The 14,234-nt window shown below is 36.6% G+C and overlaps 1 protein-coding gene across 2 annotated transcripts in view; it reads left to right on the top strand.

The window, feature by feature from the left end:
- Tbc1d32 (TBC1 domain family member 32) overlaps window positions 1–14,234 on the top strand; it is a 213,273-nt gene that overhangs the window by 174,303 nt on the left and 24,736 nt on the right. For both annotated transcript variants that reach the window (XM_029482691.1, XM_021174643.2), the window contains 3 exons: window positions 6,025–6,094; window positions 7,619–7,734; window positions 8,480–8,634. In XM_029482691.1, coding sequence (XP_029338551.1) covers window positions 6,025–6,094; window positions 7,619–7,734; window positions 8,480–8,634 — 341 coding nt within the window. The remainder of the gene's footprint in view (window positions 1–6,024; window positions 6,095–7,618; window positions 7,735–8,479; window positions 8,635–14,234) is intronic.

Genomic DNA, 14,234 nt, shown 5'->3' with positions numbered 1-14,234 from the left:
GTTGTGGGTAGCTGGCGAGTGTCAGCCGACCCTGCGCCCTAGCTGCCCCGGTGCTTTTCTTGACTTTTTTTGTTTTAATTATTACTTTTTTTATGTATATTGATGTTTTGATGTTTTGTCTGTGTTTGTGTGTTTGTGTGTGTATATGTGTGTGTGTGTATATGTGTGTGTGTGTGTGTGTGTGTGTATCATGTTTAAGCAGTGCTCACAGAGGTCAGCAGAAGACTTGGATCCCCTATGACTGGAGTTGTAGATGGTTGTGAGCAACCTTTTGGGTGCTGGGAATTCAATCCAGATCTTCTAGAAAAGCAGCCAGTGCCCTTAGCTGCTGACACACAGACACACACACACACTCTCTTTCTCTCTTTCACTCACATACATACATGTCTTTTAATATTTGTTCAAATGTTAGGCTAACAAATTCTTTTCTGCTTAATATTTATAGAATGTTTGCTGTTTTTGCTTAATGTTTGTAGAGTATGCAGTAAGTATATCGATAAAGTTGCATATAAAGAAAGATCTATAGCACAGACCTAAAATGATCAAATAAATTGTAGCACACAGTGATATGGGGACTCATGGAAACTCACATTTTTTTAGGTATAGCTCCTTTATTTCAGGTGAAATGCTAGCACCTTTAAAGCTGACATTTGAAATGTGTTCTTGTCACTGGGAAGTTCTGTTGTAATGCCATGTGAGCAGGTGAGTGAGCCATTGGTGGTAGCTGCTGTCGTAGAAGATGGAAGGGGAAAACATAGGTGGAGGAGTGTGCTGTCTGTGAGGACATCGGAGCTGAAAGAAAAGGGTAATTGCATAATGGAGGTGCCCAAACAGGAACGCCCTGGCTTTCAAAAAGCTTGCACTGAAGATGCTTGTGGTAGCTTGGTCACGGGGCACTGAATTTATAGTGTGCTGAGAAGTGGGTACAACTTCAATTTGAAAAATCAGCAAAAGAATCTGCAGGCTAACTGGGAAAGAAGGAGGAAGCAAAGGGCGTGTCCTTGGACTTTAGGACAGACACAACAGGGCTTTAGTAAGCAGGCATGCAATAAATGTTCCTCCAGCTGAAATTCTTTACTCTTCTGAAAGTTTATCTATTCCCACACTGTTAGCCAAGTGCCAAGTGGAATAGATTTACTCTCTTCTACCCTGGTGGCAGTGTCATTGCTTTGTAAACATAAATAGAGAAGGCATTCCCAGAATGAGAGATTGCAGTCCATATTAAATAAATTTTGTCAAGTTATTCTATTTTCAGAGTATATTTGTAATTACAAAGGTTGATTATTTTAAATAAGTTTCCTATGAAGCTAAGACATTAGTTTGAGTCAAACATTGTTAACTGAAAGTTCTTAAGCATTATGTCACTGGCCAATGCCTTTTTGACTTCTTAGGCTTTCCCAATGATTCAGGTAGGTAAGAGAGTTTTAGATTCTATTGGTTTCAGAAAATACTTCTACACTAGTGCCTGTTCCTTCTCTAGCTTTCCCCCAGCTTTATTATTTCTATTTACATGTATGTGTATGCATCCATATGAATGTAAGCCACATGAGCATATGCTCACAGAGGCCAGAAGAGGATACCAGGTTACCTAGAGCCAAAGATACAGGCCATCGTGAGTTGACCACTATGGGTGTGAGCTCTTTGGCTTTTGATTTCTTTTTTTCTATCGGATTTTAATCATGTCAAAGTTTGGTTAAAAATCATTTTCACAATATTTGATTTAAAAAAATCAAGTAGTTGATATTCACTTTAATACTTTCAGTACCTCCAATGCTTCTAAAACATCTTATTGATGTTAAGTGCAACCTTCGTTAAGGTGAAAATTCTCTAGTAACTATTACTGACCACTTGTCCCAACATCTAAATTATACATGTATAAAATGTGAATCTCAATCTTAAGCTGAAGAAATAAAGGTGTAGAAGTATAAACTGAAAAAGACCAAGGGTCTCACACTCTGTAACTGAATTCACTATTCCTCAGTGAAACTTGCTTCTCTGTTCTGTTAAAAAGTACCTCAGTGGATTTTGATGCACAACTCTAATTGGGAGCTGTTACCCTTGGACCCGAGCAGAGATGTTTCTGTTGTTTGTTTGATTGTGTGTTTTAACATACAAATATAATCATAAACTAGAACAGAACGAGGCCTTGGAAATAAGTTATTCACTCTGACGAGAGTTAAGGCTCCTTTTCATGGGAACAGCCACCCCAAGCTGAAAGCACCTTTTATCGCACAAGGAGGGATAACAACCAATTTTCACATAATATTTGGTGGCATAGACATCAAGGCAACATCTCGCACCTAGCAGATTAACTGTTCCCTGCTCCTCATTGATGTGGGGGGCGTTATGTCTAGGCAGAAGCCACCATGACTCATAGAACACAAGGAATGGGGAAAGCCTCTGCAAATTCCTCCTTTCCTGTTAAGCTAGCTGTCTGAGGCAGGGCTGGTGGTGCATATCTTTAAACCCAGCACTCAGGAAGCCATGAAGCTGCAGTATTTGTGTGTGTGTGTGTGTGTGTGTGTGTGTGTGTGTGTGTGTGTGTGTGTAGGTGTTTAATGCCTGTCCAGCCTGCAGAATAGGATCTTATTTCAAACAAATGTAAATTATATTTTCCATAAGGGAAATGTTAGCATTATTTCAAGTGTTAGTGAGGGAAAAGTTTTATTTTTCATGTCAGATAATGCAGTTTTCTATGTCCTAGAATTTTAAGTGTTATCTATAGTAGTTCTGGAAGTCATATTATTGTCATGTGATGTTCCATAGCTATTAGGAACATAACACATTTTAATTTTCATTTTTAAATGTTACGTATTCAGTTTTATTTTCATAAAAAAACTCTTAAAATTCTACAAAATCAGATGTCACCCACAGCAGAGCATGAAAATTTTACATTATTTAAATTAGAAAACTAAAACATAGTGCATCATAAAGTAAAGGATCAGCCTTAGACACTAAACCCAAATCATAAGAAAGTTCCTAGTTTTTACACAGACTTAACCTGATTATGTTGTAGTAAGCATATACAAAAGTATTCTTAACTTATGGCTACATTTTAAAAATGCATTAGCAACTGAAAATTGGAAATTATGGTTAATACATAAATGATAGTTCTAAAAGTTTACCAGAAAATTATTGGAGTGAAAAATGGGTATGTGTACATTTATGTATGTGTATATGTAATATGTGTGGGTGTGTATATGTACATATATGTATGTTTATATCTGTATTTGTGTGTGTACATGCTTGTGTATATGTGCATGCATGTGCCTCTGTGTGTGTGTGTGTGTTGTGTGTGTGTGTGTGAGTGAGTGTGTGTGTGTTTGGTATCAAGTAATGGAAACCAAAATCAAACTTTTATCCTGTGCAGAAAAAGGAACAGAAACATGAGTTCACAAATAGAGCAGACCTGAGCTTAGCACTGTCTCTCATTTCTCTTTACAAATGATGCATTTTCTTCTCCCAAAGACCCAGGGGTACCTTATAGGTTTATAACATATAGGAGCTTGGAATTCTTAGAGATTGCATTGCTATGAGTTGCTGTTGCTGCAGATTGATCATCTACTATGCAAAGGGCAGAGCGAATCTCCTCCACCAGTGAAGGTATATCTACTAACTCGTTGAAAATTATAAGTAACAAGGAATGCTAAGCTCTGTGAACTGACGCCTAACTGCTACCATTAGAAACAAGAGACATGGATTTTACTGACTGGATTCCAGTATAGATAAGACTTAGATATAGTTTACCAGAAACTAACCTAACTAGTATCTTATAAAAGGTAGTTTTAAAAGTTGTTTCTATTGCTATGGTGTGCATTACAGTGTGGGGACACATATGCTCTACTGAGCATGTGTGGAGGTCAGAAGAGAACTTTGTAAAGTAGGTTCTCCTTTCTACCTTTGTTTGGATTCTAGGGTCAGGCTCAGATGCTCTGGCATGTGTCATAAGAGCCTCAACTTGCAGAGCCATCTCAGTACTGCCCCTTTAAATATTAAGGCTTATTTTTGCCTTATTTTATTTTTCTATCAGAAAATTGCCATTCACTCCAATTTTGGCATGGTCAGCATTGGGTCTACTTTTCCAGGGACTGGAGTAGTTTCTGCAGCATGAGACTTTCAGGGACTCAGCCTGTGAAATGGGCAGGCAAACCCGGATGTACTGGTTACTTTCCTTTTAAGCACTGAAGATCAGTTGCTGCTGGTCTAGGATGTCAGTATTCAATAGCAGTGACAATTAATTTGTCCCTGCCCATCTCTAAAGACCTAAAGTCTACTCTTATTTCAATATCCCACTCAAATGCCGCTTGTCTAGCAGCTGAAAGAAATCTCTTCCTCCTTGGGGTGTTCATCCAGTGTTTCATCTGCCTCATGCTTCTTCTGCTTGAACCTTTGAAACATGTTTATCCATTATCTGTGTACACATTTTATCTCTGACACTTCATGAAAAGTTCTTACAGTGTACTGTATTTCATTTTATCATTTATCACTACAACTTCTTCATACTGTTTCCCACTTTATTAGAAGTGATTCGTTACTAGGAATGAATGAGTCTGCACTTGAAGTGGATTCCACTGGGAGATATCCCAAAGGGCTATGAATGGGAGACTCCAGTGACAGCAGGATCAGAGACTTTCTCTTTTCTTCCTCACTGCCACTTATTTGTGGATGACTCCCTTCACAGTGGCCATTCCTGTGCACAGACAGTATTTGTTTATATGTATGGACACAAGACTTTCTTCAGATAGAGAGTGGTACCTTACTCTGCTCTTATTCACATTAACTTGGTTATCCAGTGTGTCCAAGAACCAGTCAAAACTTTCAGTCTCTCTTGACCCTTTTGTATGTTTTGGTAAATAATCACGATTCCTACTTCACAAAGAAATTCTGACCTGAAAAGAGAAACCTAATCACTCAAACCTAATGTAATGTTTTCTAGTAAAAGTTGAATCTGGTCTGATGAAAGATTGTATGGGGGGCACTGAGGGCTGAACCCAGAGGCAAGTACTTTACCACTGAGATATTTATTTTAGCCATTAAAGAGTTTTAAGTTTTATACTTTGGAAACTTCACGCATTTCTGGGATGTATGTTAATCTTATCCATTTACAACTTCCTCCAACCTTCTCTCATGTCCCTCTCCTGTTCTGAAGGGAACCAGGAGAAGACTTGACTTCCAGACAGCTAGGAGGATGGTCTTAAAGCCCAAGCCCACAGTGACACACTGCCTCCAACAAGGCCAAACCTCTTAATAGTGCCACTCCTGGGCCAAGCATATTCAAACTAGGACAAGACACCTACCATGTTCTGAAAAGAGTCTTCTCCTTTCTTCCCTCCCCCCTTCTCTCCTTCCTTCTTTCTCCACTGTCAACAGTTCCTTCTCAGGGTAGGCTTTATCTTCTGTCCTCCATCCGTGCTGGAATTTTGACTGTCTTGATCATGTGAAGTTTTGTGCAAGTAATCTCTGCTGCTTCAAGATGGTATATAAGTAACTATGTCATGTCTTACAGGGCTTACTGAACGATTTCAATATAAGTGTTAGGAAGCCATGGTTGCATATACTTGTCATTTAGAATTCTATATAAGCATTGCATGATGAAAACATTATATTTTTGATTACTTCTTAATGTTTATAGCTTTTTATATTTTGTTTATTTTTCATTGTTTTGCATCAAATAATTTATTCATTTTACAAGCTTTTTGGTTTCATTTTCTTTTGAACTTACTATATAGCCACTGATGGCTTTGAAATACTAATTCTTCTGCCTGTACCTTCCTAGTGCTGATAAATATGTATCCCACCTCTCCCAGTTTTTAAATGATTTTCATAGGATAAAAGTTTTTGGAAAGTTTTCTGTTAACTTCTTTGAAAATATAAGTGACAGCTCCTAAAAGAACAAATTCATCAGCATTTTCAAAATTCTCATTAAAATATGCAAAAATATTGCTTTCATCAATTTTCAATTAACATGTGATTATTATGCAGACTTTTATACATTTTCATAACTCCCTTTCCTATTGTTGTTAGCTACTGATGCAAATGTGAAGAATGAAAGTCTCTCATCTGTGCAGCAGCTTGGCATGAAAATGACTGTCAGGTATGTAGGGAAATGTCTCTTTCACAAATTCCTAGAATTCACCTACCTGATGTGTGCTTAATAATATTTAACAACCAATGATTTTTTAGACTTTAAATGCAGCGTTTATCACTCACAAAATTATCTTTGAGAATATTGGCACATGATTAAGTTACCTCTGGCTGTAATTTAGTTACAGCTTATTATTATTCCAAAAGCTAATTAGTGTGTTTCACTGTGACTATCAGGTTTTTTTTCCATCAGATCAGCATGCTCTGGCATAATCATACATCTTCTAAAACATGATTTGTTCTGGTAGTTAGGGTACAGTGAGGGAAATACCTTAAGGATAGATTGAAAAGTTCAAATGAGTGAATAAAAATTGTGATAGTTTGAGTGTGTTAAACTTACATATTAATTTTCAAGAGAAGTGCATAGACTAGATCATGAACCTTCTTTTCATGTTCATAATGAACCTCATTTAATAGGAAGTTATTAACTTTCCCCTTATAATTAGAGGGTTATCTTTTGAGTATGATCTAAGAAGGCACATGTGAAAGATATTAAATGCTTGAGTCTTATATAAATGTCCACTGTGATGAAAATCATAGCATGGATTTCAAATCACCCACCTATAGCAGAGTAACTGTTTTGTTTATGTTATGCAATTTCATATATGTGTTTTAATAACAGTATTTTGTGTTGCCACAGTTTCAGGGAATTAGAACCTACAGATTACATTGGCAGCCTGGTCACATATTTTAACTCAATATAATTTCTTATTCATAGAAAGTAAGTAGAAACTAATTAATGAGGTAGAGTTTGGATCTACTGTGCTAATGTACACTTACTGTCCTGTAGAATCACTGACATAAATACTAGCAGCAAAACCATTAAACATGACTATCAATGTTGCCTCTAAGAAGACTTCCTAAACTGCAGACCAAGTAAGGTCTTAGTAAGGTTGGAAATGGAACAAATATATTGTTTTCCCTTGATGAAAATACACATATTCAGTGTGTTTAAAAATGTAGGAACTTAGATAAAACAGAATTAGTTTCAGTTAATTATAGTGTTTGATCCATGTAAGTGCCAAGATATTTCAAGTTACGGTTCAGGATTGTCCTAGTCACAATTTAAAATGCACAAATCCCCCTCAATATGCAATATTAGTAAATGGCTTCTAAAGTTACTTCTTGATTTAACATTCCATAAAACTAAACTCTATATTCTGTGCTTTAGATTAATTTCAGAAAAAAATCAAGACATTTCTCTCATCTGTCGTATATTATCATGTTATTTTCTTGTTACTGTTTCATTGTCCCAGAAACTTAATGGTCAGTGCTGCTGATCCGAATGTGCTATGATGACCAGGAATGAATTCTGAGTAGCGTACTTAATATAGTCACCCTAGAAGGAGAGTCTTCAAAACTCCAGACCTTGAGATCTCAAGAGAAATACACTGTACACTGTGATGGATTTCTAAAGATGCATTTTCAGTGAGAATCCTAATGGATTTCTTATGTTTTGCAATCTTTAAAATAGGTATGGGAAGTTTCTCAATTTGTTAAAAGATGGTGCAGAAAATGATCTTGCTTTGGTCTTAAAGCATTGTGAGAAATTCCTGAAACAACAACAGTCACCGGTCACTTCTTCTCTCCATATCCTTTCGAGTGGATTTACATGGAACTGAACAGTCTTCCTTTATTTTCATAGTTCTTTCATAGGATGTGTTAGCACACTACAGTGAATCATGATATTATCTCATTCTGTGTTTTGAATATACATTTTATTAAATTGACCTATGGTCCTTAGATTCAGTTGTATTCACCAAATGTCAAACTGAGTGAAGTCATTCTGAAGGCATTTTCAAACAAATCCAAGATGTTAAAAAAAAAAGTAGGCTCTGTAGATATAAATAGAATAATACGAAAGCTGCTGCTTTTTGCAATATATTTATTTCATTTGAATTGGTATTCAGAAATGGAATTTGACTTTTAAGAATTAGTAAACTATTTGCTTTACTGAATTCTAAATGTATAGGTTTTGCCTTGTTGTACTAGTCATTTAGCAGGTACCCTCACATAAAAACTACACTGTCCTCTTATAGATCGACATAGATGAATGTTCCTAAGTCAGCGTTTCCTCTGACCGTAGTTAGCATTGGCTCTCCCTACACACATAATCCAACAGTACATTAAAAGAAGGATCATGCCACTGTTTTTTCTTATATTAATTTAACCTTAACAGCTTTAGAATCTTCAATTATCAATGCTTATAAAACTGAAGACAAAATGATTACTACATGTGATGAATATTTCTTTCTAGATAGAGATCTTAAAAGTGAGTACTCATGAAATTGTGTCTTCCCTAAGATAATGTGAAAGTTCCTTAACCATCCTGCAGTGTGCCTGCACGGGAACTACGCAGGCCATGACTGGTTTGTGTCTTCTCTGTTCATGATAATGCTGGGAGACAAAGAGAAGACCCTCCACTTTCTCCAGCATTTCTCCAGGCTGCTGACCTCTGCCTTCCTTTGGGTACCACGACTGCATAATTCTGTAAGTCTTAAAGATCTGGTTTTAAAGGAGAGTTGAGCTTGAAAAACATGACATTTAACTTTACTAGAGTATTGTCATATATATATTAATATCTTCCCTGGTTTGAGTTATTTCTCCACACCTACTTTTGGGTTTAATATGTCTTTATTTTCTAAACTCATAAAGAGTATAATTAAGTAATTTGATTTCTCTATGATTTTTAATGTAGTGATATAGAGCTATAATCTTGTCTTCTAGACTTACTTTGATTGTATCATGGATATTTTACCATGCAGTCCTTCCATTTTTATTTTAAAAAAAATCTTGATTTCTCCCGTGACCCATCCATCCTTCAGTAGTGAGTTATAATCTCTATGATGTCTTATTTTCTGAAGTTTTATTTTTAACTATCAATTTCAAGCTTTATTGGTTTGCAGTCAGACAGACTATAAGGAAGAGTTTCAGTTTTTCTGAATTTGTTGAAACTTGATTTATCCCTCAGGATGTGGCATATTTTAGAGAAAGTTTTATGGAGTGGGAGTTAGAATATATTCTGTAATGCTTGGGTAAGATACTCTGTATATACCTCTTAGGTTTATTTGCTCTGTGGCATTTCTTTGTTTATTTGTTTTTTCTTTGTTCTTTCCTCTCTCTTTTTTTTTTAAGGATGACCTGGCTGTTTATGAAAGTTGAATATTAAAGTCACCAACTGTTACTGAGTTGGGCTTGATCTGTTTTTTAATGCCTAGTAGTATTTGTATGTATAAATCTTTGATACATTTATGTCCATAATTGTAATGTCCTTTTAGTGGATTGTTCCCTTGTTCATAATGAAGTATCTTTATTTAACTCATCTGATTAGACTTGCTTTGAAGTCCATTTAGTCAGATAATAGAATAGTTGTGGCTGTTTGTTTCCTGGTCCTGATCATTTAGAATACCTTTTTCTATTCTTTCACTCAAAAGTAATATCCACACTTGGAGGTGAGATGTTGTTTCTTGTACATAAAACATAATAGTTGATACCATTGTCTAAACTGGTTGTCCAGACTATGACATTTGATCAGGAGATTGAGTCTACCAATATTCAAAATTATTATTGAATTTCTGTCATTTTGATGTTGTGTTGTCTTGATCTTCTTTCCATAAGAATTATCCTAATAGTAATATCTTCACTTCTTCCTTTCCAAATCATATACCTCCTTTTGTTCCCTAATTGCTCTGACTAGAACTTCAAGTACTATATAAAATAGATAGGTAGAGAGTGGGCAGTCTTGTCTTGTCCCTGATTTTAGTGATATTGTTTCAAGTTTTGCTCCATTTAGTTTGATGTTGGCTATTGGTTTGTTGTATATTGCTTTTATTATATTTAGGTATGGACCTTCAATTCTTAATCTCTCCAATACTTTTAACACAAAGGGGTGTTTTTGTCAAAGGCTTTTTCAGCATCTAATGAGATGATCATGTGGGTTTTTTTTCTTTGAGTTTGATTATATAGTTGATTACATTGATGGATTTCTGTATATTGAACTATCCCTGCATCCCTGGATGAAGCTTATTTGATCAGAGTGAATGATCATTTTGATGTATTCTTGGATTCGGTTTGCAAGGATTTTATTGAGTATTTTTGCATTGATATTCATGAGGGAAATGGGCCTGAAGTTCTCTTTCTTTGTTGGATCTTTGTGTGGTTTAGTTGTGAGTGTAACTGTGGCTTCATGGAACAAATTAGGTAGTGTTCCTTCTGTTTCTGTTTTGTGGAATAGTTTGACAAGTATTGGTGTTAGGTCTTCTTTGAAGTCCTGATAGACTTCTGTACTAAAGCCAGCTGGCCCTGGGCTTCTTTTGGTTGGGGACTTTTAATGACTTTTTCTATTTCTGTAGGTGTTATGGGACTGTGTAGATGGTTTACCTGATCCTGACTTTCTTTGGTATCTAATATCTGTCTAGCTGAAGGTGATTGCAACCCAATAGGAAGAACAATATCAGTGAACCAGACCCCACAAAGTTCCCAGGGACTAAACTACAAACCAAAGAGTACACATGGGGGGATACATGGCCCCAGCTGAATATGTGGCAGAGAATTACCTTATCTGGCATCAATGGGAGGAAAGTCCCTTGGTCCTGTGGAGGCTCAATGCCCCAGAGCAGGGGAATGCTAGGATGTTGAGGCAGGAGTGGGTGGGCAGGTTGGGAAGCACCCTCATAGAGGCAGGGGGAGGAGTGAGAGAATAGGAGATTTGTAGAGGGGAAACTGGAAAGGGGATAGCATTTGAAATGTAAATAAATAAAATAACCAATAAAAATGAATTATAAAAAGGGAACTGTCCTAACATCATCTGTTTCTCTTTGTTGCCTCCCACATAATCTTACACTTTGTTATTATTATTTAACCTTATTCCTTCCAGCATTCTCTGTGGAGCTGGGTTTAAGTATAAAGTCCCTTTGCTTCCTTTTATTATGGAAAGTATTTCTTTCTTCTTCAATTAGGAGAAATTGATTTGCCATGTTAGTAGTCTGGATTGGCACCTGTGGTCTTTTAGAACTTGAATTACATTGCTCCAAGCTCTTCTGTATTTTAAATTTTTAATTTTAAAATTAGCTGGTGGCTCTGCTTTTACATCTGCCTTAGACTGTTTCTTTCAGCTGTAAGTACCCTTTCTTTGTTCTGTATAAAGTTATCTTTTAACGAAAATAAGTCATGGGGAGTTTCTCTTTGGATTCTGTCTGTTTGGTGTTCTGTGTACTTCTTGTACCTATATTGGCATTTCTTTCCCTAGATTTGACATTTTCTCTCTGTAATTTTATTGAAAAGTATTTCTATAATATTATATCTGGAATGATTCTCCTTCTTCTATGCCCATAATTCATAGATTTGGTCTTTTTGTAGATTCTGCATATTTTCTTCACCCATTCATTTAAAAAGCATTAGCATTTGGCATTCTGTCATTCACAGCATCCATTCTCTTGCTGTGTCTTTCCACTGAGATTCTTTTTATTAGAATGGCTGAAATCTTCATGTCAGTTTGTGTGTTCCTCGCTATTTCTACTTTTATGGAATTCTATTTTCATATCCTGCATTGTCCTCCTTATTCCACTCAGCCCTTTGTGTTTCTTTGGTTATCAATCAGGAGTTTGTTTTCATTAATTGTGGTTTTTGTGTCTTCTTTCAATTCCTTGACCCCCTTGAGCATGTTTATATTAGTTCTTTTGAATTTTGTGTCTTGAATGTCAACTAAGTTTATCTTATCTTGAACCATTACTACGGGATTGTAACTTTTCAAAAGGACTCACTGTCTTGTTTTCATATTGCTTTGTGTGTGTGTGTGTGTGTGTGTGTGTGTGTATGTNTGTGTGTGTGTGTGTGTGTGTTTTATGTATCCTGAGTTTCTGGAGTTAGGCTTTTGTTATCTGTTTTGATATGAGGTTTTGGCTCCTTGGGAGAATGGGTATTTCGATTTGGATTTACTATTACCGAGACTTGGAAGATTTTGATCAGCTAGAAAATGCTTAAAGGTCATTGCTTACAAAATAGAACATTTTTTTTACCCCCTTTTCTCAAACACTGTGCCGTCATTTTCTGTAGGCTCATTAAATGAAAAAGTCTTTAGTTTTGTGGCACTTTCTTAACTGTTAGTAACACAGTGTGTTGCTCTGCCTTCTTTAGCTTAAGCTCACATTCTTGACATAGACCTCAAAAAAGAAAGTCAACCTGTGTTGGTCAGGGCAGCCCCACAAACTTCCAAAGCAGTAAAGGCTATTGTTATTCCTTTCAGTTTGCCTCTAAAACTAGTTGGTATGACCCTAGTGCTGGAGATACCAGTTACCTCTATTGCAAGACATAGAGAAATCAAACTGGAAGTGAGCTAAAACTTCTTCCCATAGTCCTGGAAGGTACAATGCAGGCTTCTGGTGTGTATCAGGGATATCAGTGATTTTAACCAACTGACAAAATGTGGCCATTGATGTGCAATAATGGTACAGCTCTTATTGGGAAAATCAACTGTCCTCATTGGACTCAAGACCTGCCTCACAGGAGACTATACATACCTGGTACTATAAACCTGTTCAAAACTTCATGGTTATTAGGATGTCTTAATCCCCATAGGATCTACAGCCACGACTTAGCTAAAGTGACATAGTATAAAACTGATTTATAAATCTGTATGTTAAACCATAAAAAATGCTACTTTTAGTCTAATCAGAGGATCCACTCCTTGCCAGGAATGGTGGTTAATAAAGGGACTCATGGCTGCTTATTATGCTGGGAATCAGTGTTGGTTGTGAGGTTAACCTTAAGCAAGACATTTAGGCTACTTCCTTCTAAGGCTAAGAGAAGGTCATGTTACATGGACAAGAAAGAATGGACGAGCCAAGTGACTGAGAGAAGAACACCCAGTCTACAGTAAATAATGCAGTCCTTGCTATCAGGATCTCACAGCAGCTGGAGTTGAAAGACAGAACCTATCGTCAGTCAAGGAGGAGCGTGTGAGGCCCTACATCTCTCAGCTAGATTATTGGCCAAGAGCCAATGCTGGGGAAGGGGAATTCATTGTCATCAGTTGCTTATCCATTACTGAACATGGGTACCAAACCCAGGGTCACACAGCCTGCCCTGGTTAAATTCAGTGGGTCACAAAACACAACAAAGGTGGGAATATGGGAAAGGGACTTGCTGGGAAAATGGCCTGATAGTTGTGAGAGGAGATAGGATAGGATAGGATAGGATAAAAAGTGAGAGTAGCATACATGCACAGTGATATCATACCAACAAAGGAAGTAATTAAGAAAAATTGTAGTCTGAATAATTGTCATCAGGTTTCCCTAATCTTCTCTTGTTCTCCTTCTTGCTATATCATTCATCATCTGATAATATATTATTTACTTCATACCATATCCCTCATCTATATGCTTTGCTGCTAACCCTAGGAAGACAGGTTTCCATTTTGTTCACTGACATAGCCCCTTTTGTTCAAAAGTTAGAGCCTCTTTTGACTACTCTATAAACATGTTGACTGTGAATTAGTGTTTAAATTGGATCATGTTTGGGACAGTAGACTTTATGACTTTAGAAAAAATACTGAAAATACTTGATTATCTGCCTTCTTAAGAATGTTATAAGCATATTAGATCAAAAACTTTTCTTTGGTTTTTGGAGACAAGAGTTCTGTGTTAGCCTTGGTTGTCCTGGAAATCACTCTGTAGACCATGGTGGCATGAAATCAGAGATTCTCCTGCCTCTGTCCTCAAAGTACTGGGATATACAAGGTGTATAAGCCTAACATAAGCAAAACAAAAAATAATGAGACGTAATAGTTAGTGAAAACAATAAGAACTTCTAAGAGGTTTAAAACATGTAGCTATACTACTCATTTGTTTAAACTAATTAAAACACTTTAGCCTTAAATGTTCAGCATCCTTAATCATCAAGGAAATGCAAATCAAAGCAACCCTGAGATTCCACCTCACACCAGTCAGAATAGCTAAGACCAAAAATTCAGGTGACAGCAGATGCTGGCAAGGATGTGGAGAAAGAGGAACACTCCTCCACTGTTGGTGGGATTGCAAGCTTGTACACCCACTCTGGAAATCAGTCTGGCGGTTCCTCAGAAAATTGGACAT

This window comes from Mus caroli, chromosome 10 (genome assembly GCF_900094665.2).
Source record: "Mus caroli chromosome 10, CAROLI_EIJ_v1.1, whole genome shotgun sequence".
Taxonomy (NCBI): Eukaryota; Metazoa; Chordata; class Mammalia; order Rodentia; family Muridae; genus Mus; species Mus caroli.
This window is presented reverse-complemented; position numbering and strand designations above follow the sequence as displayed.